At 39.5% G+C, this 27,661-nt stretch overlaps 2 protein-coding genes across 6 annotated transcripts in view; one reads left to right on the top strand and one right to left on the bottom strand.

The window, feature by feature from the left end:
- Positions 1-27,205, bottom strand: Su(H) (recombining binding protein suppressor of hairless). Of its 3 annotated transcripts, none has more exons than XM_067151285.2 (2): positions 27,185-27,205; positions 1-3,538 (listed from the first exon to the last, which is right to left on the bottom strand). In XM_067151285.2, exon 2 carries the CDS (start codon positions 3,335-3,337, stop codon positions 1,841-1,843), a length of 1,497 nt encoding a protein of 498 aa, XP_067007386.1. In that variant the 5' UTR covers positions 3,338-3,538; positions 27,185-27,205; the 3' UTR covers positions 1-1,840. The 3 variants fall into 3 exon arrangements, with proteins under 3 accessions (XP_067007386.1, XP_067007384.1, XP_067007385.1); XM_067151283.2 differs by lacking the exon at positions 27,185-27,205 and adding an exon at positions 25,252-25,386; XM_067151284.2 differs by lacking the exon at positions 27,185-27,205 and adding an exon at positions 24,239-24,431.
- mus201 (rad2 superfamily protein mus201) overlaps positions 24,915-27,661 on the top strand; it is a 111,605-nt gene continuing 108,858 nt past the window's right edge. The window contains exons 1-2 of one of the 3 annotated variants that reach the window (XM_067151280.2): positions 24,915-25,231; positions 25,684-25,855. In XM_067151280.2, the coding sequence (XP_067007381.2) occupies positions 25,768-25,855 (88 nt within the window). In that variant the 5' untranslated portion in view covers positions 24,915-25,231; positions 25,684-25,767. Of the gene's footprint in view, positions 25,232-25,683; positions 25,856-25,906; positions 27,389-27,661 lie in introns of those variants that run through there. The other 2 variants (XM_068228615.1, XM_067151281.2) reach the window with 2 other exon arrangements.

Here is a 27,661-nt window from a genome sequence, read left to right as displayed (position 1 = left end):
TGTGTGCAAGTGTGTGTAAAATGTACAAATGTGTAAAGTGATACCATCTTCCTGTTGGATAGTTTTTAATGGGATATTCGATAGTACAATTTCCCGCTTAACATGATTTTTTTCGTCGTCCCCTGCAGAAACGTAGGAATGAGGTTTCACTCTATATTGAATTGTATTGACTAAGGTGGATGTTTTTCTTTTCCTTTCAAGGGAATTTTGTATATTATATTGCATTAATGCAAAGTCTTAGCAGGTAAGTTATACTGTATGGTGGTATTGACTACCCATTTGCCAAGCATTTGCAAAACATTTATTTTAATTTTTAAGGAGCTATTAGTTTTCCAGTGTGTCGAGCAGATGTTCCGAATGTCAAGATGTCTGAATATTGAGTAGATATTAACACTTGCTTTTGCTTCAGCCATGAGAAAATATTTAAGGAACTGTACCAAAGGATGAAGACAGTTTACGGTAATTTACCAAGAATGAGAAAATTGCGGCAGGTCAGGTTGAATGTAAAAGAGATGTTTGGGGTTTTATCACATCAATGGTGTTTGCACCATAAGTTCCTACCTGAGAGTCAAATGGTGAACTGCTGGTACTGAATGAATGAAAATCTGCAGCCTGTTTCCAGTCATTCGACCGGGTCAGGAATGGAATGAATTAGGCCCCCATCTAGTGGCGAGGATAGGAATTGTGTTGGCTGCCGAAGTCTGTCGCACTCCTCTGGGGCAATGATAAATGACTGACAGATGAAATGTTATTGAAGAGTGTTACTGGAATGAAAGACGACAGGGAAAACCGGAATACCCGGAGAAAAACCTGTCCCGCCTTCACTTTGTTGAACTGCTGGTATTATCGTGAGATATTCGAAAGAAAATGTCAGGGGAAAAGATTAGACTTGTGGAGAAATAATTCATGGAGCCTCCAGCATGACAATGTGCCAGCTGACGCATGGCTGCTGTAACTGGTTAGAACGCTGGCCTTTGATTTAAGGGGTCAAGTGTGTGTTACTGTCAATTATTCCAGGTAGGGCCCTAGCCTCACAGATGAGCAAGTCCGCCCATGGACGTTAACTTGAAAGAGTCCACTAGGCCTCCAGAGGCCATACACCATTTAATATACAGTAGAGTGAATTTTTGGCAAACATTAACACACTGCATTTCCATATACACTGTAATCACTTCTCCTAGCCCCGGCAGATGTTTTTCCATTTTACAAACCCAGAACAGATGATCGATTTCCATCAACTGCAAAAATCAAACTGAATTTGAACGCAAAACTCGGCCCAATCCCCCAAAATGCCTGCCAGGACTGCTACCATTCATGGAAAAGGCATTGTAAGTATCATATTAATAGAGGAGGGAAGTACATCAAAGGAGAGAAGGCAAATTATGCTGCAGGTGAACCCCTAAAAAGTTATTTTCAATGTTCAGTTATTTTTGAACAGGCTTCACAGATAAGTAATTACTGAATGTATTTACAAACATTCTCTTTAGTTTATGATCTTCTATAAAACTACACATCATATGACTAACACGTCATGTCATGTATTTTTGAACCAGAATCATGACTTGATATTTAATATCAAGAAATACATTTCTAGATGCATAAACTTAGGTTAAAATGAGGGTACACAATTATAAAATTCCAAGAGACTGAAATTAGCTTACTTCTACTTGGGCTGGACCTTGGGCCTTTTCTATAAGAAATTGTTGGGCTGTGGTCTTTGAGAACCAACGACAGTGTACCATCATGAGAAATTAGTGAAAGTCACTTTAGAAATATATTACACAGAAAGATGAAGGACTGTACAAACTACAGTATTCAATACAGCACGGCTTTGAATGACTTAAAGTCCTCCTTGAGGAGGCTGATTATGTTGTCCCCAGGGGACATCAGTAAGGGACTGCATACGACTGGTTGCTTGCCCACTGCGCATTATGTCATCAGCAGGTGGGCAGTGAGGACGTGGCCCAGGCTCGGGTGTATACGTGAAAGTGAGGCCAGTCGCATATATAATGCCGTCATTTCTCACCAAGGACACTGGAACCTGCGTAGGTTGTCGGACCCACAGCCATTCACCCCGGAACGATGAAATTTCTGGCACTACACACAACATACTTTCCTGACAGCGATACATAGTCTCAGCTTCAACATCACCAAACCACACTTGCAAATTAGGAGTAAAATTCTCACCAGTCAGTTCAAGCATAGCAACATCACCTCCACCATTGAGATGGAGGCTATGAACCACTGGGACAGGGGTTACTGGAGATCGCACAGGACCCATCCCTTCAAAAAACTGGTACTCTGCCTTATCAGTGCTTATGATGGTCCAGCAAGCCCCATCATTAATCATCTCTTTGTTCGGCTCCTTTGGACAGGGTGTTGCTTGAAACTGTATAATTCGCTCTTGTGATAAACAAAGATACATCCGTTCTGTGTCTTTCATGTAAAACGCACACTTGTGTAATTGGGAAACAGGATCATCTGCCTCCAAAAGAGCCATCTGCTTGTCCACCTTACGTATAATAAGTCTGGGCAACGCCATTCCTGTGACACTGCACACAAGTTTCACTGTACTGCCGTAGTGCACATAACCATCCCGCACTGCAAACTCCTCAGATTCAGATTCATTGTCATCCAAAAGATGAATAGTGAAGGCTCCCCATTGTGTTGAGCTTGCATGGAAGTTGCCATTTTCAACATGCAGGTACCTAGTGCTCACGGTCTGAGAACGGAGTCTATTGAAGAGAGCAACTTTAGTCCCACTAGCTATACAAAGATCAGCGTTCTTTAATGACTGTTTCTTTTTCGATGGTTTAGAAATTACTTTAATTCGTTTACTATGAAACACACCAATGTCATGTCCATTGCCATAAAACATTTTAACCGAGAGCATAAAGTGCTTTCGCTTATCAGAGTCTGAAATATAAAGTGTCTTAGCTGCACAATATTGCTTGCCGTTATTGAGGTCCAACTGCTGCATATCTTGATCCGAACTTCCTATGCCGATGAATGCACACAGTTGAGCTGCCTGCTCAGTCTCTCCCTCACGTAACATCTGCTCCTGGCGTAATCGCCAACCTTCTCCAAACAAATAGATACATGGTGGAGGGCAAAAGAAGCGTTTTTCATTTCCATAGGATTTCTGGGCAACTTTGGCATGGAGAATCACTATCACCATATCACTTCTCTCACGAAGGTACCTCTCCATAGCTTCACGTGTGAGCCGCTGATCCTCTGGTCGGTATATCATCGAATTGAAACGTTCAAAGAAGTTGTGAGGAGAAGGTGGTGATTGCATGCTGTACGCCATGGCCGGAACCCCAAACTGATGTGGCATTGTGGCGGCGGTTACAGTGCAATCAAAAGAGCAAATTTCACATCATAGTTTTGTTTTAGACCATGATTTCTTGTAGACATGGTAGCTTCACCTGTACAATCAGAGTTCAATCCGAGAACACATCACTTTCACCACCCACTTCTCATCTTAAATCTTCTGTTTAGATTTACTGACTGAAGATGTAATATCAATAAAACAAACCTGAAAAGAAAGAAGAAAAATAATTTCAGATTATTTTTTAAGTATGTTGCAATGTCACAGATAAAATTAACACATCCAATCTGCTCAAAATCATTTTTCACATATAAAATAAAACAATCATAACTTGCTTGCCAGCATACACCCCGCCTCAAACTCTCAACCAATTTACCCTCAAGATTTGGACTCTCATGCCATAGGCACCATTCACTTGCTGACAGAGCATCACGAGCCTTTAGAACTTGCTGCAATTAGATTAATGTTACAGTTTGTCATATGTCTATAGAGGATAAGAGATTGCAGAAGAATCATAAGAATTTTGAAAACAAGAATTGTTCGAGACTTGTTTGACCAAACATCTCGTGACCGTGTGGCATTAGAATCCTGACATACTGTAGGAACTGGAAGATAACGAGCAAGAAATTAGCAAAATTTTTAGCCTACATACAAAAATTATCAGTACCAGTAGATAATACAATGGTGTCTTTTCCGTTAATGTCCACGCCAGTCATGTGTATGTCCCTAAATGAAATAATGAAGTTTCTGTTCCCATTTCCACGAGTTATGAATCATTGCATCGTATTGTATTTCACAATTCAAATTATTATACCTTTCCCTAGAGGCATTCTCAGAGATAGAAGAAATATATTGATGAACACATTCCTATCCCTATCATTTTATATATAACATGATTTGGCACTTGTTTGTTCCTTTCAATCAATATTGACTCGTTGAGTCCCTTTGCACCTCTTTGTGTGTCCCAAGTTTCTAGCCTATTGCCACTTTTATTAGCATCTTCAAAATAGTTTACGTTGCACTGACACAAGTCTTATGGCAACGATGGGATAGGGCTAGGAGTGAGAAGGAAGTGGTCATGGCCTTAATTAAGGTACAGCTCCAGCATTTGCCTGGAGTGAAAATAGGAAACCACGGAAAACCATATGCAGTGCTGCCGTCAGTGGAGTTTGAACTCACCTCCCAAATGAAAGCCGACAACTACAAGAAGACCCCAACGGCATCTGCAGAGGAGAAAAAAGTCTTTGGTACAGTATAGATGGTGAAAGTGGCAGCCCAGTGCTCGGAATGAATTGAGTTAAAGGTATCTGTCCCAATTAAGGGGCAGATAGCAGTCGTAGCGTCTGTCCCGGACCGGGCGGCTAAAAACGATGTCTGTACTCCATGTTAGGGGCAGCCAAATTATATGCTGGTAGTAGCTCTAAAATGCCTCCAATGACAGGTGAAGGGACACATTGGATGGGAGTATTTTTCGTTGCGTCAATGAAATAATGGCCATACCAAATGGATCAAATGCTAGGCATCCTCCATTTCAAGCAAAGCACGTCCTCTTCGCCTGAATGACATGAAAAATGGGCAAGGACTACCCACTCGTGGACGGAGTGGGCGGAAGAAGAGAGTCCATCATTTCCAACTAGCGACCATCAATGTTGGAACACTCATTGAAAGAGCTGTGAGCTTGCAGATCCTGAAGAGCCTGCATTCAGGAAACAGAATAGAAAGGCTCAAAATCAAGAGAAATCTGAAGGTTACAAGGCAATATAGCATGGTACAAGTTCAACTCGGAATGGTGTTGCGCTAGTTGTCAGTCAAAAGCTGCAAGACTATGTTATTCAGGTTCATCGTATACCAGATCGAATTATGTCGATTAGGATCAACGCTTCAATAATGAATATATGAATAACCTCCTGGATGCCTTGATGAGGATAAACATGATTTCTGGAAACAACTTGGCAATTACATTCAAGCAGTCCCTAGTGAGGAGCATCTGTTTATTGGTGGGGACCTAAATGGACACGTGGGAGAAGCAAAGGATGGATACACCCAGTGTCACGGTGGCTATGGCTACGGAAGTAAAAATGATGGCTATAGGATTCTAGACTGTGCTGAAGCCTATGACCTAATTATAGCCAATACATACTTTAAGAAAAGACCTACCCTCCTCATAACCTAGGCTATACCAGTGGAGAACGGTCCACTCAGATTGACTATTGGCTGATACATAGGCATGACCTCAGGAACAAATGCCAAGGTAATTCCATCTGATAACATAGCCTGCTTGTTCTTGATGTGAAAACTATGGGGCAGGTACGTTCAACAAGTGTTCATATGACTGGTCCAGAGAAGATAAAATGGTGGAACCTAACACAGCAGAGAGAGATTACAAAGCTAAGTACGTTTGACATAAATACTGACCAGCCAGCTGAGACCATGTAGAATGAAATCACTGATCATTACACTGGGCAGCAGCTGAAACACTTAGCAAGACCAAACCAGGGAAATGGTTCGTAGATAAGTAGACTTGGTGGTGGAACGGGGACGTTCAGCAAGCAATCAAAGCAAAGAGAGAAGCTTTTAAGACCCGGCGACAAACAAGACTTAACGAGGATCTCCAGCAGTATAAAATGCTCAGATCAGCTGCTAAACATGCAGTCTCTACTATTATTACCAAGACATTTATAATCAGTTGGATACATCAGATGGAGCAAACAAGATTTATTGCCTCGCCAAATCCCATCATAGAGCAACCGAAGACTGTTGGTCATGTCATGCAAATCAAAATCATCAAACCCAACGTGACCAGACCGCCATCCTTCAAAGGTGGAGGGATTATTTCAAGGATTTGCGTAATGAGGAATTTCCCCATCCACCAACAGTATGTGGATGCCCAGTTTATGGACCTATCCCAGCCATTACTATTCAATAAGTCTTAGGGGCTATGCAAAACAAGAAATATAACAAAGCACCAGGACCAGATGATATACCATCCGATGTCTGGAAGATTCTTGGACAGCGAGGAGCTGAGATTCTCATGAAGATGTTAAACAAAATTCTCCACGATGGTAGCATACCTGCAATTTGAATGACCAGCACTACAGTCCCTATCTGGAAAGGCAAATGTGATGTTGGTGAATGAGTCAATTACCGACTAATACATTTATTATATAAGACAATGAAGATTTTTGAACATATTCCTGATCATCACCTACAAAACATTGTACAAATTTCTACAAACCAATGCGGCTTTGTCAAACGAGTCTTTACAACTGATGCTATTCATATAGCCTGTCTTCAGGTGGAGAAACAGAGAAAAACAAACCTCTGCACCTAGCCTTTTTGGACTTAGAAAAGGCTTTTAACCAGATACCACATAAGCTTATGTGGAAAGCCCTCCGATTCCATAATGTTACAGAAGCCTATGTCCGATGGACCCAACTTTTCTATGACAAAGTCACCACTGTGGTTCACTGTCCGGTAGGGATTTCACCCTCATTTCCCATCAATGTTGGGGTTCATCAATGTTCAGCACTGTCACCTCTCTTATTTATCCTATGTACGGATACAGTAACAGCTGACATCCAGACGCCATACCCGTGGACTACCTTATATGCTGATGATGTGTTCCTTGCGGATCAGTCCGAAGGAATCTGGAAAATCTCCTGCAAAATTTGGAAGGACCGTTTAGGAGCATATGGCTTGCGCCTTAACATCACTAAAGCGAGTATGTGCAATGTGGCTTGCAGACTGCTGGTACTATTCGCATCAACGGGCAAGACTTACTTAAAGACAACCAATTTAAATACCTTGGATCAGTCATCACCTCAGACGGAAAGACATTACCAGACATCCGAGCACGAGTAAATGCTACATGGCTTAAGTGGCGTCAGGTTACTGATGTGCTATGTGACAAGGAAATTCCCACCCGCATGAAAGGAAAAGTCAACAAGTCCATGGTCTGACCAGTTGCACGCTACGGGTCAGAATGTTGGCCTACAACTAAAAAGCATGAGCAGGTTCTACATGGTATGGAGATGAAAATGTTACGTTGTTCACTGGGTCTTATAAGACTGGACGACGTCAGAAATGAAGATGTCCAAAGGATATTGGAAGTGACACCTATCCCAGAGAAGATGCGAGAAGCGCGACTTAGATGGTACGGTCATGTCGTCTGAAACCCTGCGGACTCTATAAATACAGCCCTCCAATTTGATCCTGGATGTTCTCGATCCCAAAGTTGTCCCAAGAAGCGATGGCTTGACTGTTTCAAGGAAGACATGCATCTTGCAGGCATCACTGAAGTTTACGTCCTTGACCGCAGGAAGTGGAGGATGGCACGTTTCAAAGCGTACCCGGCACCAATGCGGGACTAAACACTAGGAAAGAAGAAAACAAATTGCAGAAAGAAAAGTTAGGGATTGATATAGTTACTAAGAGAAATGTTCAATAATTTCTTTGAAAAGATTAGGTAAACAACTGATAGGGAATCTGCAACCTGTGCGAATGCCCTAAATGCAGATCAATGGTGACTGATTGATTGAATAGGCTATTCCCAATGAACCCATGCAACCAAAAAAGTGGGTTTCCTGTTTGTTACACATATGTTCATTCAATACCTTACCTTTTAACAACCTGGCTTGAGCATTATTTCACACAACATCCCACACAGCACAAGTCAAGATTCTCCAAACTCATAATATAGTATTATAATATCTAAATCAACGTGATCCATTTTAAGAAGAGCGCAAGTTGGTGCCTTATTTTACAATTAATGAAAGACTTTTAGACAACAAGGACTTGATATTTTAGCCTTTAGGCCTATATAATTTTATCCATTTCTTATCTTTCAATTTGTACACAAACATAATATAGGTATATTCTTGATGATTTGACATTGTCATGACCCTGAAGTACATAGTCCAGTAGTCATCTCCTACTTATCCCATATTCTAGTGCCATCTGTGGACATGGTCCTGTTTTACTGCCGGATGACCCTCCCGATTCCAACCCTATGAGAGTTGTGGTTACTCTTGCATGTTTCCGTGGAGGCAGTATAGTGTTGTGTAGTGAGATATGGTGTGCTGTACATTTACGAAGAGGAGTGTATTTGAACAAACATTTAGTCCTATGTAATTATAGGTCATAGGCAACCAATACTCAGAGCAATCATTACAGTACTGTTGGATGAAATACTACAAATAACATTCAATACATTTGTCAGGGGATCATGATTAGATAACTAGTGGGCATGGAACCAGCAAAAGCCCATACCAAATCTGTAATCAAACTTTAGTCCTTTCAGTCAAAGGCTCAAACCTTAAACCATGAAGCCCCTTATTCTTATGAGAAAATTCTTTTGTGCAGTTCCTACAATGGTAGCACTGTGGTGCGATTTGAGTCGTACGTGGGGACTGACCCTGATTTTTGGCCTCTAACAAGCATGATCTCAGTGGATGTAAACAAAAACACACAATTTTCTTGTACTGTATATAATGGACAACAAATCAGTACTACCTTTTGTTTGAAAGTCTACGGTCGGCGTTGACGGTGATTCAAATTAATTTAAAGGTTAATACTGTGTAATAGTTGTATATAGTATGTTAATTACAATCTGGGAATATAATCGTGCAAGAGCAGTGTGAAATCTGTGATTGGTGCATGTGATACTGACGTACTCAATTTCCTGAAATTTAATGTGACTTGTGACTATCCATCGATCTGAGTGTGTGTTTCATCCGATAAAGTGATAGTTTGGAAACTACAAGAGAATTACTCTTTATTCAGGTGTTCAGTTTTGTAGATACAGGGATAAATTAATTTAAGGCATTATTTTATTTATTCGTGATAAGTGTGTACGACTTAGTGCGAATATCCTTGCATCGCAGAACACCAATTTAAAGTCTGCGTGAGCCATTGTTGATTTGGAACAAGTTTATCGATAGTGACGGTTTACTATTTGAAATCACCGTTAACTCAGTCACGGCCACTTAGATCTAGATGCCTATCCGTAAACACGACCAAGACTGTTGCCAGAATTTAGATAAATGCGGCACCTGCAGACAGAACTTCGAACTAGGCTCGCAAGCAATTCAATGTGAAGGCGCCTGTGAACTCTGGTATCACAAAGACTGTGAGGGCTTAAAACAAGGAGAATTCGATATCAGTAGAAGCAACTGCAAACTAACATGGCTTTGCGATAAATACAAAACAGCACTAAAGACAACGAAATTACAAGGAGATGCAATGCACCAACTGATGATCAAACTGGAGGAAATCTTAAGTAACAACCCTCATATAGATCAACTGGTGCAAAGAGTAAATTTCCTAGAAAGTCACATCAAAGAGAAAATGGAAGAGAATGTAAACTCTCCAATAAAACTACTCGCACAGAAAATTGATTCACTAGAAGAGCATATCAAAAACATTCTACAGGTCAAAGATAAAGAGAAATCTACAAAGTCTTTCACCAAAGACATTTCATCAAACCCCAGACCATCAGTTATTACGTCACAAACTACATCTCCTCGTCAGCAGTCAAACGAGGTATTTGATCCTAATTTTAGTCTCATCGAAACACAGAACAGTGATATCTACCCAGAACAGGCAGATGCGGATGGTCGACAAGGAGCTTGGTCTCCACAGGGACGTAGAAGAAGGAACAGTAGCAAAATAGTAGTAGGCAAGAAACAAGGAGCAAATGAAGAATTAAAAGCAGTAGAACGTAAAACATGGCTGTACGTAGGTAGATTACATGAAACCGCAACAGCAGAAACAGTCATGAGCTTCCTTCAAAGAAATGGAATAAACGATAACATCGAATGCGAACAATTGAAAACAATAGGGAGAAGTAAAGCATTCAACGTGGGAATACCTTTTCATCATTACGCCAAGACGCAAGAGGAAGAATTTTGGCCCCAAATATTGATCATAAGACTGTTTAATTTTCGGAGGTCAAGACGGGAATCTGAAGCAGTCGACCTCCGAAACTATTGAACTACTGAAACTAATAACTAGGAATAATAAACATGATGAAACTCCAATAAAGAACCCCGCGATCAAAGAGACATGTAACATAGGAACTGATATTAAATGTTTAATATGGAACATAGAAGGGTTGGCAAGCGTACTTCGTGCATTATCTTGCGATAAATTCTCTGAATATGATATAGTGGTGCTTACAGAAACATTTTCATTGAAAGAAATTCACATAAATAATAAATACGCAATCAACGTGTTAGCAACTCAAGGTGACTCTGGGAGACCAAAGGGAGGACTAGCATGTCTATTATCAGCTAGAATGTCACCTTTCAGTTTAGTGCATAAGACAGACAATATTTTAATGATCAAAACAGCACCCTTATCCGTGATGTGCGCCTATTTTCGACCTGAATGGAAAGAACATGACATTAAAAATGAACTGATGTTAGGTATCTCTAAACTGGGGAATACAGATCACCTTATAATTGCCGGGGACCTAAACTGCCGTATAGACGTTACAAACAAAAAAGCGGAGATGGTAGTAAATTACCTGGAGACAGAGGGATTTTCATTACTAAACAAGAAAAATGAGAAAACATACATAGGACCACATGGAAGCAGTACTATTGATCTTATATTCAGCAATAAGATAGGTCCCAAGGAAGTGAGGCCATCGGTACTAAAAGAAATAGCAATAAGGAAACACCTACCAGTAGAAATTGTCATTACAGGAATTGTCATTACAGGAAACTTTGATTCGTTAATCAAAACCAACCATAAGAAGCTGCCGCTGCAGAAAATCGATGAGGATAAATTAGAGGCCTGTTCTGTATTAGTACGAATGATCTTGAATGAAATACATAGTGGTGACTTAAATGGGTCCCTTCAACACATAGAAGATATAATTAAGCAAACGTTAGTTCAACGAGATTACAAAGAAAGCAAGTCTAAACCATGGTTTAACCATATCTGCTACAAATCCAGGAAAGAAGCGTTAGATGCCCTTCATAAAGCCCTGGAATTTCAAACACCAGAAACACTTGCAGAATATTCCACAAGAAGGAAACAGTATAAAGCAATAATTAAAGATGCAAAGAAAGAATTCCAGAAAACGTCAGAAGAAAATATGATCAAGAAAGCAGAAGAGGAACCATTTTCAATCCTGAAGCAGAGACAACCAAAATATACAAGGCAGATCCCACTAGAAACCTGGGAAGATCATTTCACTAAACTACTACAAGCAAAGGAAACCCGAGACTTCACTGAAGATAGTGACTGGGATGCAGCACCAATTGAATTATTCACAGCTGACGAATTAGAAGAAGTCACCTGTGAGAGCAAGACTAGGAGAGCAGGAGGTCCAGATAAAATACTCTACGAGCATATCAAAGACATTTGGGCAACCCTAAAAGAACCTGTCACGGAACTTATGAATCAATGTCTCAAACAAGGAAGAATACCAGACAAGTGGCGGGAATCAACTTTAAAAGTGATGTACAAGGGTAAAGGAGATGTGGGTGACCCGAACACCTACCGTGGAATGCTCGAGTGCACATTACTGAAGATTCTTACAAAAACACTGACAAATCAATTGAGGGATATAGTAGATGATAAAATACTGGAAGAACAGTTCAGATTTAAAAGAGGCAGATCAACAATCCAGGCAATCAATTGCTTGCTTGAAGATATACAAGAAGCACTCAGGTTGCAGAAAGGAAAGCTCTATGCAGTGTTTATAGATTTCCGCAAAGCCTTTGACTCCACAAGCAGGAGCCTGATCCTTCGGAAACTGGAAGAGATAACAGGGAAAAACTGTTACACAAAGCTTATTAAGAATATATTATCAGAAAACTATGTGAGAATATGCCATGATTTAGCACAGTCAAAACCAATCCTTCAGATGGTAGGGGTCCTTCAAGGGGATCCTCTGAGTCCACTTCTTTTTAATGTAATAACACGTGATATTACAGAAGCAACTGCTACGATTCGTGCAAAAATGTATCTATACGCTGATGACATGGTAATTGTATCGCCATATCGAGATGAACTTGAAAATGCAATCACCAATCTGACAAATTGGTCAAAAGAAAACAATTTAGAAATTAATGATCAGAAGACAGTAACATATGAATATTATCAAGGGTTATGAATTTCATGTTGTTGGTCCGTACTGAACTGAGTAGTCATGGTTTTTAGAAGGGGAGGAAGAAGAGCAGCATCAGACATAATACGCTACGAAGGCTCACCTTTAAGGATTGTCAATACATTCAAGTATCTCGACCTCAGACATAGTGACCTGTGCAGCTGTCCATGGCTTCCATCACAAGGCATGTGTTGTACCTAGATTTCAAGATCCGAACCATGACTGTGTATGTCGATGGTGTGAGAAGTTCTCTGGTCGTTACCACGCACTGTAGTGCCCGAAGAGACTGTGTTCTCTGACAAAACTTTGTAGTGATTAAGTTTATACCCCCGCACATTGTGCGCTTTTCTGTGTAAATAAAATCAGTACTAAAATAATTTCTTTTCCCAGTCATAAACCAAACACTATTATTTGAGCTAAGTGTACAGTGCAGTACTGTTTCTACCTTATCTCATTGTATCACATTGGGCTTACTTACCACATTTAAAGACCTTGAAACCACTACTCTTAAGTAGTCTGTTCCTTCACTGAATGGTCAGTGTTGAGAGGGTCACAGGTTCGCCAACCAGCTTAGGGATTTTAACTACATCTGGTTAATTCCTCTGACTCAAGAGGACTGAATGTGTGTCCAAATACACTCCTCTTCATAAATGTACAACAAACCATACCTCACTACACTACACTATACTGCCACCATGGAAACATGCAAGAGTAAACACAACTCTTAGAGGGTTGGTATCAGGAGGGTCATCTGGCAGTAAAACAGGACCATGTCCACAGATGGCACCCATGATCTCACTAGAACATGGGAAAAGTAGATGACTACTGGACTATGAACTTGGGTCATGACAATGCCATATCATCAAGAATACACCAATATTGTGTTTGTGTAGAAAGATATTACAGCTGCAGCATGAAAATATCAGGTTTGTTTTCCAAGCTGTAGACTCCCAACTAGAAGGGTATCTACATATAGATATCAGGATCAAGTTGAACATTGAATGGTTCCCACCCGTCATGTACAATATGAAGTGCAGCTGAAACGAATTGTGGAAACAAGGCCAGCGGTCGGTTACAGAGATCATTAATGACAATCCATGACTACCTGCAACTGACCACCTATGACTTGCTGATAACCTAGCCTGTAAATATCAGAATTATTTTGTTCATGGGTGATTTCAGTTGCTGGACAGATATAAGATCTTGAATCACTGGTATGAGAACTTTTGACCATATCTCAAATGTTGAACTCCTACATCCGCCAATCCCAGAGGATTTCGTATCCCTGAATCACATTACAGGAACTTAATAAAATGAAAAACCTGAAAAGTCCCCAAACTAGATTAATTACCCACAGACTTATGGAATATTTAAAAAAAATTCAAGATACTGCAAATTCTTGGCCAATTGATTTTTTCAACACAATTATACCTTAAGGTGATATACCTGATGACTGGGACACATATGTCGAAATCCCTACTTTTTGGCACACATCGAGATAGAGCTGGCCACAAGGCAGGACAGCGTAGGGCAGACGAAATGGCGAAGGGCATGTGAGCGCACATTGCCACGCAGTGTCTCGTCTGTTTCCAGAAAGAATTTTTCCTTCTGACTATGTGACATTAGGGCATCCAATGTAAAGGGGAGTCTTCTTATTCCGTTCATGACTCCCTCTTTTCTTATTCTTCAAGCATTCATCCTTCACAGTTTTATTTTTTTCATTTTCATAGTAATCTTCACAATTTTCCTTGTTGATATGGGGTGACGACCATGCGGCTTTTCACCTTAAGACAATCCAATATTACCAGTTAGTATGACTGAACAATATTTTCATGATAGTGACGCCTGGTACTGATATGGACTACAGTTTGTGCATTTTATGTTTCAACATGACTTTGAGTGCTACAGACTGGTGGAGAAACTCCAAATTAACTATTAGCCAATCGCAAACAACCATTCGAGTGTGCAGAGGAGTTCCTCTATCCAATGTCGCTTGACTTTTGTCAGCTACTGTTTTCAGTCACCACGTGCTACTAACTGTGTTTAATGACCTCTGTCCTTTTGGCGGTCTTAGTGTTTTTATTTCACGGTGTGCCTATTATTGTTTAGTGATGTCCGACTCGTTGGCTGAATGGTCAGCGTACTGGCCTTCGGTTCAGAGGGTCCCGGGTTCGATTCCCGGCCGGGTCGGGGATTTTAACCTTCATTGGTTAATTCCAATGGCCCGGGGACTGGGTGTTTGTGATGTCCCCAACATCCCTGCAACTCACACACCACACATAACACTATCCTCCACCACAATAACACGCAGTTATCTACACATGGCAGATGCCGCCCACCCTCATCGCAGGGTCTGCCTTACAAGGGCTGCACTCGGCTAGAAATAACCATTGCAAGTAATGAAAATCATTTTTATTTTCCGTATTGAAAGAATCTCAATAATAATGATAATATAAAAGAATTTATTGGACTCCAACCTATTCAATACATTACTGGATGTTAACATTTTTTAGTTAAACATCGTTAAAATGGAGACATGTTTCGCCCTCCATGTGGGGCATCATCAGTCATATCAAAGCACCTCAAAATTAAACCAGACGTCTGGTTGGAAATTATGAGCAATATATGTAAGAAAGAATACATTAAAAACACGTACAAAGTCCTATCCTAAACGAAATAACAACAGACTAGTTACACATAGTAAAATACGCTAGTGGTTTCTTAATATTAAAATGAGGTTATGCACAGTATAAAAATGGAAGTAATCAAAGTCCGTATGATATTGAGTTCGATGGTAGTTCTGCGTAGTATATACAAATGTTGGCAAAATAAAAACACAATTTATAATTACTGTACACTTATTTCTAATTGTTAAAATTGACGAGGTAAAACATTCCAATTTGTCTATTTGTAATTTGGCTCCAACCAAAATAATTCGCCCTAGGATTCATGAGGTAGTCAAACTCCGTTGGTCACTCTCTATTTGAATGGAGTGCACAGAGCAAGTGAACAGCTTTTGTTGATTATAAACTGAGGCTGTGCTAAGACAGAGTTAAAACAACACCAGCTTCAAATGAAGATAGTTAAAAACATCATTGGGTTCTTCCTAGTTGACTAAAAATTTTGCGTATATTTTGTTGTTGAAGTGTGGGACAGTCAATTGTTGGTTGAATGGGCAACGGTCGAAAATGTTGTGCAGTGCAATCGGTGTTTGAGCTGTCCTACATGTGCTTAATAATTAATAAGCCTAAATATGCATCATTCACCTACATTAACCCCATTATACATCAAATCGCTACCCCTTTAAAAAAACATGATATTAGGGTAGCCTATAAGACCCATAATTCTAATCAAAAGCTATTTTTCAACCACAATAAGATAAACTCGGACAACAATAAATTTTCGGGCTCTGGCATTTATAGACTGAAATGTGCTGAATGTAACAGTTCATATATCGGTCAAACTGGTAGGAGCTTTGCAATTAGATATGCAGAACATTTCAATGCCCAAAAGCACAATAAACACTCAGCCATGAGCATCCATATGAAAGACACCGGACATAGCTTTACCACAATCGAACAGGATCTCCAAATTTTAAAAAGACTAGATAAAGGCAGGCTCATGACCGAGTTCGAAAATTTATACATTTTTTTGGACCAAAAATATAATAAGAATAAGAATTTAAATGATCCAATAGACAACCGAAGCCCTCTTTACGAACAATTAATATTTTCGCTCAATAGTTTAAATCTGAAAGACAAAAGACTTGTTAACATCCTCAAAACAAGCTCTCCAAGCACCCCCACTAAGCCGCTCAACTCATCACGCCCCTATTCTCCCTCCAATACACACAACTCCGCCCCAAGCGCCAATCACATACCCACAGCGCCGCCTTCTCAAATCCACTCCCCTCCTCTAAGACGTCACACGTACAACACGAGGAGCAGGACATTAGCGACAGCCAGTGCTCCACAAACCTCCTAACAATTAGGTAACAACTCAACAGCTTTCAAGGTAAATTTTTAACTTTCACATTTTTCATTTCTCAATGATTTCCCGTTTCTTTTCTTTTTCCGTCATTTCACTTAACTAATTAAGACAAATCCTCCATTTTCAGATTTCCCTCACATGTAGGACAGCTCAAACACCGATTGCACTGCACAACATTTTCGACCGTTGCCCATTCAACCAACAACTGACTGTCCCACACTTCAACAACAAAATATACGCAAAATTTTTAGTCAACTAGGAAGAACCCAATGATGTTTTTAACTATCTTCATTTGAAGCTGGTGTTGTTTTAACTCTGTCTTAGCAAAGCCTCAGTTTATAATCAACAAAAGCTGTTCACTTGCTCTGTGCACTCCATTCAAATAGAGAGTGACCAACGGAGTTTGACTACCTCATGAATCCTAGGGCGAATTATTTTGGTTGGAGCCAAATTACAAATAGACAAATTGGAATGTTTTACCTCGTCAATTTTAACAATTAGAAATAAGTGTACAGTAATTATAAATTGTGTTTTTATTTTGCCAACATTTGTATATACTACGCAGAACTACCATCGAACTCAATATCATACGGACTTTGATTACTTCCATTTTTATACTGTGCATAACCTCATTTTAATATTAAGAAACCACTAGCGTATTTTACTACGTGTAACTAGTCTGTTGTTATTTCGTTTAGGATAGGACTTTGTACGTGTTTTTAATGTATTCTTTCTTACATATATTGCTCATAATTTCCAACCAGACGTCTGGTTTAATTTTGAGGTGCTTTGATATGACTGATGATGCCCCACATGGAGGGCGAAACATGTCTCCATTTTAACGATGTTTAACTAAAAAATGTTAACATCCAGTAATGTATTGAATAGGTTGGAGTCCAATAAATTCTTTTATATTATCATTATTATTTAGAAATAGCCACACGAAATTATTATAATTATTATATTGTTTAGTGATAATATAGTGTGCATAATACATTTTAGTGTAGTGTAATATATATCAGTGCTCAAATTAAATATGTAATACGTAGCTTTAGATTAGTATTTATTCGTCTTCAGGTTACCTTTAGAGCCCTCATTGTGCAATTATTTTGTCATGTCAACAATCGATGCTAAGAGTGCAATTCACAAGAAAAAAGAACGCTTTCAGTCACCGGACTACTCTCAGGATCCTAACTCTTTGAATGTTGTGCGTTGTGAGGGAATATTTTGAGAGAGAAAACTATAATGGGGCAGCCCTCTCACCTGTTATTAGAGCAGTTCAAATAACAGCTGAAACCACGAACTTCAACAAAAGTACTGTAATTAACATTGGTAAACAAAAATACTTAGTTGATGAACAAGCAGCAGGATCATCCAGATGACCTGGGCAGTAGCAACTCTGATATAAGTAATGTGTTCCCTTTTTAAAAGATTTATTCCATGTTTGAATCGCAAGGATACGACTATCATATTTGATGATGATTATGCTTGTTGTTTATGCTTGTTGTTTAAAGGGGCCTAACATCTAGGTCATCGGCCCCTAATGGTACGAAATGAGACGAAACGTTATGACAATTTAAAAATCCAAAATCCTCCAATGACTGGAATTCACAATCGTGAGGATGAAGAATGAATGGATGAAAATGAAGTTAAAACAATCAGTGGATCTCATCCGCATTGCACCACATTTCCAGTAACTATGTTAAACAATGGTATTACTGACCAAGGGACTGCTTCTAAAGCACAATACTGAATCGATGATGCTTGTAGTCAAAACGGGTCCAAAATCCAGGTCATCGGCCCCTCGTAATGATACTTATCGCTAGGAAGGTAGAACCATGCTATCTGTCATGTTGCAGTACTAATCAAAAGCAGTGTAGACTTGCGTTATTCCACACATTATGGTACTATTCACAGGTAATGTAATGCACACATGTAACAGACCTATGGCATTCCTCACACAAGTGGACTCTCACTATCCTGTGGTGTTCCTCACATAGCGGGTACTAAGCATAGGCAAGGCAGAACCATGGTGTCTCTCATATAGGGGTACGGACCACAGGTACTGTAAAATGCATCCTGAGGCACACACTGTCACTACTAATCACAAAACTATTTTGTACTTAATTTCACCATCCATTGGTCGCCCCTTTTAGTTGCCTCTTACGACAGGCAGGGGATACTGTGGGTGTATTCTTCGTCTGCATCCCCCACCCACAGGGGGTTGTGTGTTTGGTCCACAAGAGGTATTTTATTTCCTTCACGTCCGCTGGCAAGCCGGTAAGGACTCCCCTATCCGCCACCTGGGAGTATCACCTCTCCCCCTGCTACGCCAGCATAGTAGGTCCATGGCGTGTTTATTTATGCTCAGTCTCACACTGTCAGCAGCCCTGAAGATGGTTTTCCGTGATTTCCCATTTTCACACCAGGGAATGGCTGGGGTTGCACCTTATTTAAGGCCACAGCCGCTTCCTTCCTACTCCTATCCCATCGTTGCCATAATACTTATCTACATAGGCACAATGTAAAGCAAATGAAAAAAAACACCTTGCATTGTTACCCAATGGGCATTATCATTCACATTAGAATTCACCTTTTTATTCACTGTTTGAGTGCTTTTTATATTGAAGTCTATCTTACTATTCTTGTCTTACGTGCGTAATTATTAAACTCGATAGTTGCATTATTCTGTTTTTTATAACATGCATTTTATTTTCTGGGTGTTTCACTTTTTATTGACCTCGCATATCTCGCATTCTTATCCGAAGAGAGTTATTTGAGATAACTATTATTTTGGATTTTATAACGTGAATTTCATTCTGAACAAGAGGTCGGGTTAGTGCGGCTCTAGCTTTGTGTATCAGCTGATTGTTCTCTCTAACAACTGGGCGCCATCGCTTCAAATTCCAGTGAAGTGTCAAGTCACATCTTAAGGTGTCCCAGCATATACTCAACAAAAGTTTAAGATCAAGAATGTCTCTTTTATAGCCGGTACAGTAAAACTGTACAAGACAAACATTTGCAAATTGCTCTTTTGTAGTATTTATCGATAGGAGCACAATCAATCAATCAATCAATCATCCAATCACTGATCTGCATTTAGGGCAGTCGTCCAGGTGGTAGATTCCTTATCTGTTGTTTACCTAGTCTTTTCTTAAATAACAGCAAAGAATTTGGAAATTTAATGAACCTCTTCCTTGGTAAATTATTCCAATCTCTAACTCCTCTTCCTATAAACTAATATTTGCCCCAATTTGTCATCTTGAATTCCAACTTTATCTTCGTATTGTGATCTATCCTACTTTTAAAAACACGACTCAAACTTATTCATCTACTAATGTCATTCCATGCCATCTCTCCACTGACAGCTCAGAATATACCACATAGTCCAGCAGCTCATCTCCTTTCTCTCAAGTCTTTCTAGCCCAAACTTTGCAACATTTTCGTAACGCTACTCTTTTGTCGGACATTACCCAGAACAAATTGAGCTGCTTTTATTTGGATTTTTTCTAGTTCTCGAATCAAATAACCAGGTGAGGGTCCCATACACTGGAACCACATTCTAGTTGGGGTCTTACCAGAGACTTATATGCCCTCTCATTTACATCCTTACTATGCTTAAATACCCTCATAACCACGTATCACATAGTCTAGCAGCTCATCTCCTTTCTCCCACATACCCTTTATTTACAATCATGTTTATATGATTACCTCAATGAAGATCTTTCCTGATATTAATACCTATTAACTCAGATATTTGAGAATTACATTTTAGGCCTTCCCCTACACTAACATTTCACCCAGCATCAATAAAATTAATTATAGCCTAGAATACAATGCCTTATTTTTCAACTTTACACACCGATTTTCATTAAATGCTGTTTATCCATTTTCTCGTGATTCATTCGGACAGACATGAAGGAAAATTAAAAATTGCATTTCCTCCTTACCAAAGACATGACCAATACAGAAATATTTTTTAAATTCTGAGCAATGTACAGACAAAATTCTTATTTTATATATACAGATGGGAAGATTTAGTGATGGGAGCATTCTTTCAACTAGTATTTCGGGCAACTGAATTTAAAAATTTCCAATTCCATTTCTAGCTCTGGTGCCTATTTTGAACAACCACTGCCATACACGTTTGATATCCGACTCGTTGACTGATCAGCGTACTGGCCTTCGGTTCAGAGGGTCCTGGGTTCAATTCCCGGCCGGGTTGGGGATTTTAACATTCATTGGTTAATTCCAATGGCTCGGGGGCTGGGTGTTTGTGCTGACCCCAACATCCCACACACAACACTATCCTCCACCACAATAACACGCAGTTACCTACATATGGCTAATGCCACCCACCCTCATCGGAGGGTCTACCTTACAAGGGCTGCATCCGGCTAGAAATAGCCACACAAAATTATTATTATACAGTGTAACTGGAAACTATGAAAATAAGATTTTCAATTAGGTACAGGATGTCACAAGCAAGACAAACGGGTGAATATTCTTTGGGTATACTGGCGTCCATATTCTGTGCTTTTCGAAACCATATGAGATTAGAAGTTGACAGTGTTGATAAAGTCATAAAGTCATGTGTAGTATAATTATATAAGAACATTCTGCCTTAAGATAATGATACTGACAAAATGCCTGAGAAGCAGTTGCTTCCATTGACCGACAACAAGAGCAGGAGTGCAGCTAGTGCTTTTGTAGTGAGCCATGAGTTCAATAATAATTACTTCAACATGGTAGGAAGCATGCCATGGCAAGTGAACAAAGTTTCACAAGATAACCACTGAATTAATAGAATGACCAGACATCCCAGAAAAGTAGCATTGCCTCACTTTCTCAGCCTTATTCCCAGCGTCAGAAATCTACTTCAGGAAGCCGAATTCTTCTCTGACATTTATATTCTTCACTTGGTTCCTACTACCTGTATTTACGAAAATCACAAACTGTTTAAGTATACATCCAACGATTATGTATTTGCTTTCTATACATGTCTGTGTCCTTTCACCTCAAGTATTTTCTGGATTGCTTGTTAAAAGTAGTTTGTGAACAAATGGTTTTGATGGTACTTAACATCATTAGTATTGACATCTATGGCAATTTCACTCTAGATATCTTGTTTTAATTTGGTCTGTACATAGTCTACATGGTTCACATTGTATAAAACAGGGAGAGACTGAATGGCTGTGATCATTTTCTCCTGTATTTCTCAACAAACTTCATAACATGTGCACAGATAACTGTGTTCCAAACGCTGTATGTGGTAGGCTGAAGTATGTGCAGAACTGTGCTGTCTTGTCTCTCAACTTGCGATGATACGATCGATTACAAAAATCTGCTCTGTGCTGCATTAGCTGCATCCCAATGAGCACCCAGCCAGTAAGTTGGTGTACATTAAGGCTCAGCAATGTCACTCCTCCTCCTCATTCCTGTTATGGACACAATCTCTCGAGATTCGTAACAAAGGTCCATGGACCTTGCTCCAGGCTGACAATGTCATGCTGAAAAGCACCACCAAAGAAGATCTTTAGTATCAAGTTTGAGCTTGGCATGACCGCCTTAGCTAGTCTGATCTTCACCTCAATAACAAAAAGACAGCGTCTTGAAAATGATCTGTATAGGCCTACTGATAGTATCCAAGTCAACGGCAACAATTTGAGAATGGCTATTACGTTTAGATGTCTAGAGTTCACCTTACAAGCTGACTGAAATACCTGATGTATATATTTATCGTATGGCTTTTAGTGCTGGGAGTGTCCGAGGACATATTCGGCTTGCCTAGCGCAGGTCTTTCTACTTAACGCCCGTGGGAGACCTTCACGTCTAGATGTGGGGTGATTATCAATAACAATGTTATTGGCTTTACGTCCCACCAACTTCTTTTATGGTTTATGAAGATGCTGAAGTGCCGCAGTTTAGTTCCCCAGGAGTTCTATTACGTGCCAGTAAATTTACCAACACGAGGCTGACGTATTTGGGCACCTTCAAATACCACCCGACGGAGCCAGGATCAAACCTGCCAAGATGGGGTCAGAAGGCCAGTGTCACAACCATCTGAGCCACTCAGCCTGGCAGATGATGATCATAATGAGGTAGGGAGTCTGTGATAACCACTATTGACACCAGCCTACTTCTGTCAAATAACATCAAGAGGGTCTGCATAAGGCTTAATGTCTCCATCTGACCGACGAATCACCATCAACAGTCATAATTATGTCCTCACTTTATATGGACAATGCAGAGAGGTTTGGAATTGCATCCAAGCTTCTAGTACACAATCTAGTGATCAGAAATTATATACCACCATCTCTCCTACCCTGTTAGCCAAAATTCTGATTGTGAAAATTTTTCCACCAATGGGACTTAAACTGGCTAAACAGTCTCGGATCATGTAGACTTGACACCTTAACAACCATGGCCCCCAGGTGGGCTATACATAAAGTGAGGTGTGATGAAGAGTAGGCTAAATGTAAGCTGGTCGCATTGGAAGGCATGCACTGGGGTGCTCTGTGATAAGAATATCCCAGTCCACCCGAGGTCCAATGTATATCTAACAGTGATCTGTCCAGTCGCCATGTACAGAGCTGTGTTGGCCAGCAATTGAGAACACAATATACTTCATTTCAATGAGATTAAGCTTGGAAGGATTTATGTGCAACCAAATACTTCTTGATATTCTAAACAACAGCTCATTGAGCATAACAAGCATTTTCTCACAGCATAGGGCCTAATATCCAGAGTCACTGGCTCCACTTTACCAGACAAAAAAAAAAAAACACATAGAATTATTAAGGAAACTGGAAGTAACACTGCTTTTCTATTAGGAACTAGGTAATCAACTGACTATCCTGTTTACAAAGATTATTAGATGAACTTATCTTTCAAAATTCCATCATCTCAAGCCCTGAATGACTGAATAGCATTATGAATAAATGAGCCTTGTATATCACATCAAATCACATAGCAGTAAAGTTATAGGCCTATAAGAATTCTATATGAATCCTATGAAAGGATATATATGCAAACATAAGCAATCCAATAAACATAAAACACTAACAGAAGAAAAATTACACACACAAATAGGTAACTTCTTCATACTTTATCCTGCCTCCACATAAAGGAACAACATTCGGAATTTAATTATTGAAATGATGAATTAAAAAAGTAATAGATTTAAGAGCTTCACATACAAAACAGACAGAAAGACAGACTTTGATTAACAATATTTATATAGCCTATATTAATTTTTTTTGGAACAGACTGAAGAGTAGGCTTGCCAGTACTTTATTATCTTCATCATCATCATCACCATCATCTTCTTCTTCTTAAATATGATTCTTAGAGTAGATGTCAAAGGAAACATTCCAAATGCATAACTTAAGAAACAAGAGCTTGACAAGTTCAAAATATCAATATGCAGTATATCAATATAAATTCGTGGGAGCAGAATTTTGGCACTGAATAATTTTGTTTACAAACAAACTGTGAAGGAAGCTTAAACGAAAAGAGTTACTGCTAATATGCATTATAAGAAAAAAATTGTATTTAGTCAAATTCAAATATTGCATTTATCCTTGAAAAACTGGTAGAAAATAATATTCACTATATAAAGGCTGAGCTACTGTCCAAGGCCATAATTTCATTTCAACACTGTAAATGAAGTCATATTTATAACCTTATGCATCTTTATACACCTCTTAACCTAACTTTTAAGGTATATCTCTCCACTGTCAATAACATTTAAGTGGGAACGACACTCGTAAATAGAGCGATTATGAGTTGCAACTCACCATTTCCAGCTCATACACTTCACCAAATCATTGATTTGGGGCACTGGAAAGCCATACTAGCTTACTTCACAAACATCATTTGAAAGACACCTGCTCACGATGAGAATTTCCCACGGCCCCTTTCCCACGCAAGTTGTCTATTACCAATATAAAGAGACAAACTTTCCCTAAAATTGTCATAAACTTTATTTATAGTTGCATTGCCTTGATTTATCCCTCGCATTAAACGACATTACTGTAATAGTATCATGGAGTTATTGTTAAATATTTTGAAATAACATTTTAACGGACTCTGGCTCCAAGGACGTTGCCGACAACCTTCACATCACATGTAATTTGAAGCGATTCTATCTTGAGGAAAATTAAACTACCGAGTGATGCGTGACTGGCACAGAGGATGTACAGGCTGATCTAAAGAATGCGTACATACAATCATATTTTTTACATTATATTAAGATTTTAAGGCGGAAAAATTGAATATGAAACCGCAGTGGTCATATTTACGAAATTTTACTTAAAGGTGTGAAGTAATTCTTGTTATCTTTGAGGAGACAGAACAGTTTCCTTGGTGGTGTAGTTTGCTTGATGAATCATGTACATACATTGACCACAAATTACTGCAGCCAACCTCCGTTCAAAAACTCCCAGATAATAGTAAAATTTCTGGAAACCGGGTCTGTGTTGCATGCTGTGTGATGTTTGAGTGACAGGTCGTAGATAAGACGATGTTTATAATTACAGTAACATTGTGATTCGTTTTGTGTTTGTATAACTAGTATTTGTAGAAGTGTTTCATAGCTCCTCCTCATCGCATTCATTGACTGTACGAGCTGTAAGTTGTAATTATGTTGGAGTTGTGTACATAACCTCTCAGCCTTTTGAAATCATCGGTGAAAAAGTACCTTCAGAATAGCAGCAACGAAATGCAAGAAAATACGAAATAGTTTACTACAGATGGAAATGAGTCCTGCTTGTTAAGAATTATTATAACAAGTATTGTTGGTGTTATTTACCTGATATTGTGTGATATTCTTGGAAATATTTATACACGTATTTTATCTTCCTTAATTGTATGAAATAACTCGTGTCTCTGTTTCTTGCAGTCAACTATTCCCGTAACCAGTTCAGTCCGTACTGACATTCTTATATCATTCATGAGACTTGTGTGTGAATAAATCCCCCCTCCACTTCTCCTACTCTTCTTCCCCTCCTGTTGTTGCAGTGAAAGCCAGGCGGTTATCCTTTATTTCCCACGGGAAAATGTGTGCAGCACAACTTCTCCTCCAAGTACAAGGCCAAATTACCAACTCTTGGGCTCCCATTGTCCTCACATTTCTCACCACCCCTACTATCTTCTTTGTTTTGTGAATGACTGCAGATTTCAGTTTTTATTTTTGGTACTTAATATCTAATTGTCAGCTCATGTAGATAATTATTTCTGTTAGGATGAAAGCCTGCTTCAAGCTTTCGTGCAGAATATTTCAGTCATTTGAACACTTCTGTATTTTGTGATACAAATTGGTTCCATAATGGGTGTCAATGGATTATGGAGACTCCTAGAACCGTCGGGGAAGCCAGTACCTGTTGAGACACTAGAAAATCAAGTGCTAGCTGTCGGTATCCTTTTGAAAACAGTATCGCTACAGCTGACCTATAGTAACTTCTAGCCAGTAGCTAACTGCCTTGGTAATTACTGAAGGTTAAGCCTGTATTTATGTTTTAGAAGTTATACATGCTCGTTAATTCCCATACTTGCTCTTTCATTTCCAGGTAGATAAGTGTAGTCCTATGTAGTACTTTGACTCAAGTGTTATTATTAATATTAGTTTGAAACAGTTAGTATATTGATAAAGTTACCATTGATTAAGTGATTTGTATGTAGCCTAGAAAAATAAATATTTACAACTACATTTCATAGGGTCATCGAGGAATGGCATTTTGTGATCTGGTTGTATAGTTGCATGTCATCAGCCATAACAATATTAATCTGCGGTACTGCTTAATTGCTTTAATTGCCTCTTCACCAGGCGAGTTGGCCGTGCGGTTAGGGGCGTGCAGCTGTGAGCTTGCATTCGGGAGATATTGTGTTGGGTTCGAACCCCACTGTTGGCATCTCTGAAGATGGTTTTCCGTGGTTTCCCATTTTCACACCAGGCAAATGCTGGGGCTGTACCTTAGTTAAGGCCTTGGCCGCTTCCTTCCCACTCCTAGCCATTTCCTATCCCATCATCGCCATAAGATTTATCTGTGTCGATGCGACGTAAAACAAATTTTTAAAAATTGCCTCTTCGTTTTTTTAATAATGTTTAATAATTGGTACGCAAGCTCTACCTGGAATGCAGTTTCCAAGGAACATCTGGTGCCAACTAAATCTTGTCAGAACTGGTGCTAGGAGAAATAAAAGTGAACTACATAAGTAGGGAATTTTAGGCTCCAGAGTAGGACTGTAGAGTTGCCAATTACACTCTAAACCACCTCACTATAGAGTGTGTCTGTACAAGTGTTTACTGGAGACTGTGGAGAAACTATGCCACCCCTTCAGCAATTCACAAGTTAAAGCATTCAACTGTAAATCTCTAGTCTTATGCTGTTCCTCTAAATTTGTTGTCTGTCAATCCTGTTTAATCATTTTCCACAGTATCATTCATGTATTTTTGTTTTATTTTCCTTTTTTAGTGTCATAATTGTCCGCCTCTGTGGTGTTGTGGTTAGTGTGATTATCTGTCACCCCCGGAGGCCCGGGTTCGGTTCCTGGCTCTGCCACGAAATTTGAAAAATGGTACGAGGGTTGGAATGGGTTCCACTCAGCCTCGGGAGGTCAACTGAGTAGAGGTGGGTTCGATTCCCACCTCAACCATCCTTGAAGTGGTTTTCCGTGGTTTGCCACTTCTCCTCCAGGCAAATGCCGGGATGGTACCTAAGTTAAGACCACGGCCGCATCCTTACCTCTCCCTTGTCTATCCCTTCCAATCTTCCCATCCACCACGAAAGCCCTTGTTCAGCATAGCAGGGGAGGCCGCCTGGGTGAGTTACTGGTGATGCTCCCCAGTTGTATCTCCCGACCCAGAGTCTGAAGATCCAGGACACTGCCCTTGTGGCGGTAGAGGTGGGATCCCTCGCTGAGTCTGAGGGAAAAACCAACCCTGGAGGGTAAGCAGACGAAGAAGAACTGTCATAATTATTTTGTACTGCAATCTTTAGTGACTTTTAAATTTTTATAACATTATTATTTTCTATTTCATTGTTTGTTATTTTCACTTAGGCCTAATTGTTACATTCTTTTGTAACCTCCATCGTAATTATTTATTGTACTCAGCATTTCCTGTCTAAGTCATGCCAGTGTTTTGGATTGCCTTATGATAAATAAAATAAAATCGGTGATCACACAATAAAATAAGTACATTTTTTGTAGTTTTCTAGATA

Source organism: Anabrus simplex, chromosome 7 (genome assembly GCF_040414725.1).
Source record: "Anabrus simplex isolate iqAnaSimp1 chromosome 7, ASM4041472v1, whole genome shotgun sequence".
Classification (NCBI taxonomy): domain Eukaryota; kingdom Metazoa; phylum Arthropoda; class Insecta; order Orthoptera; family Tettigoniidae; genus Anabrus; species Anabrus simplex.
The sequence above is the reverse complement of the archived record's forward strand: the minus strand, read 5'-3'. Positions and strand labels throughout refer to the sequence as shown.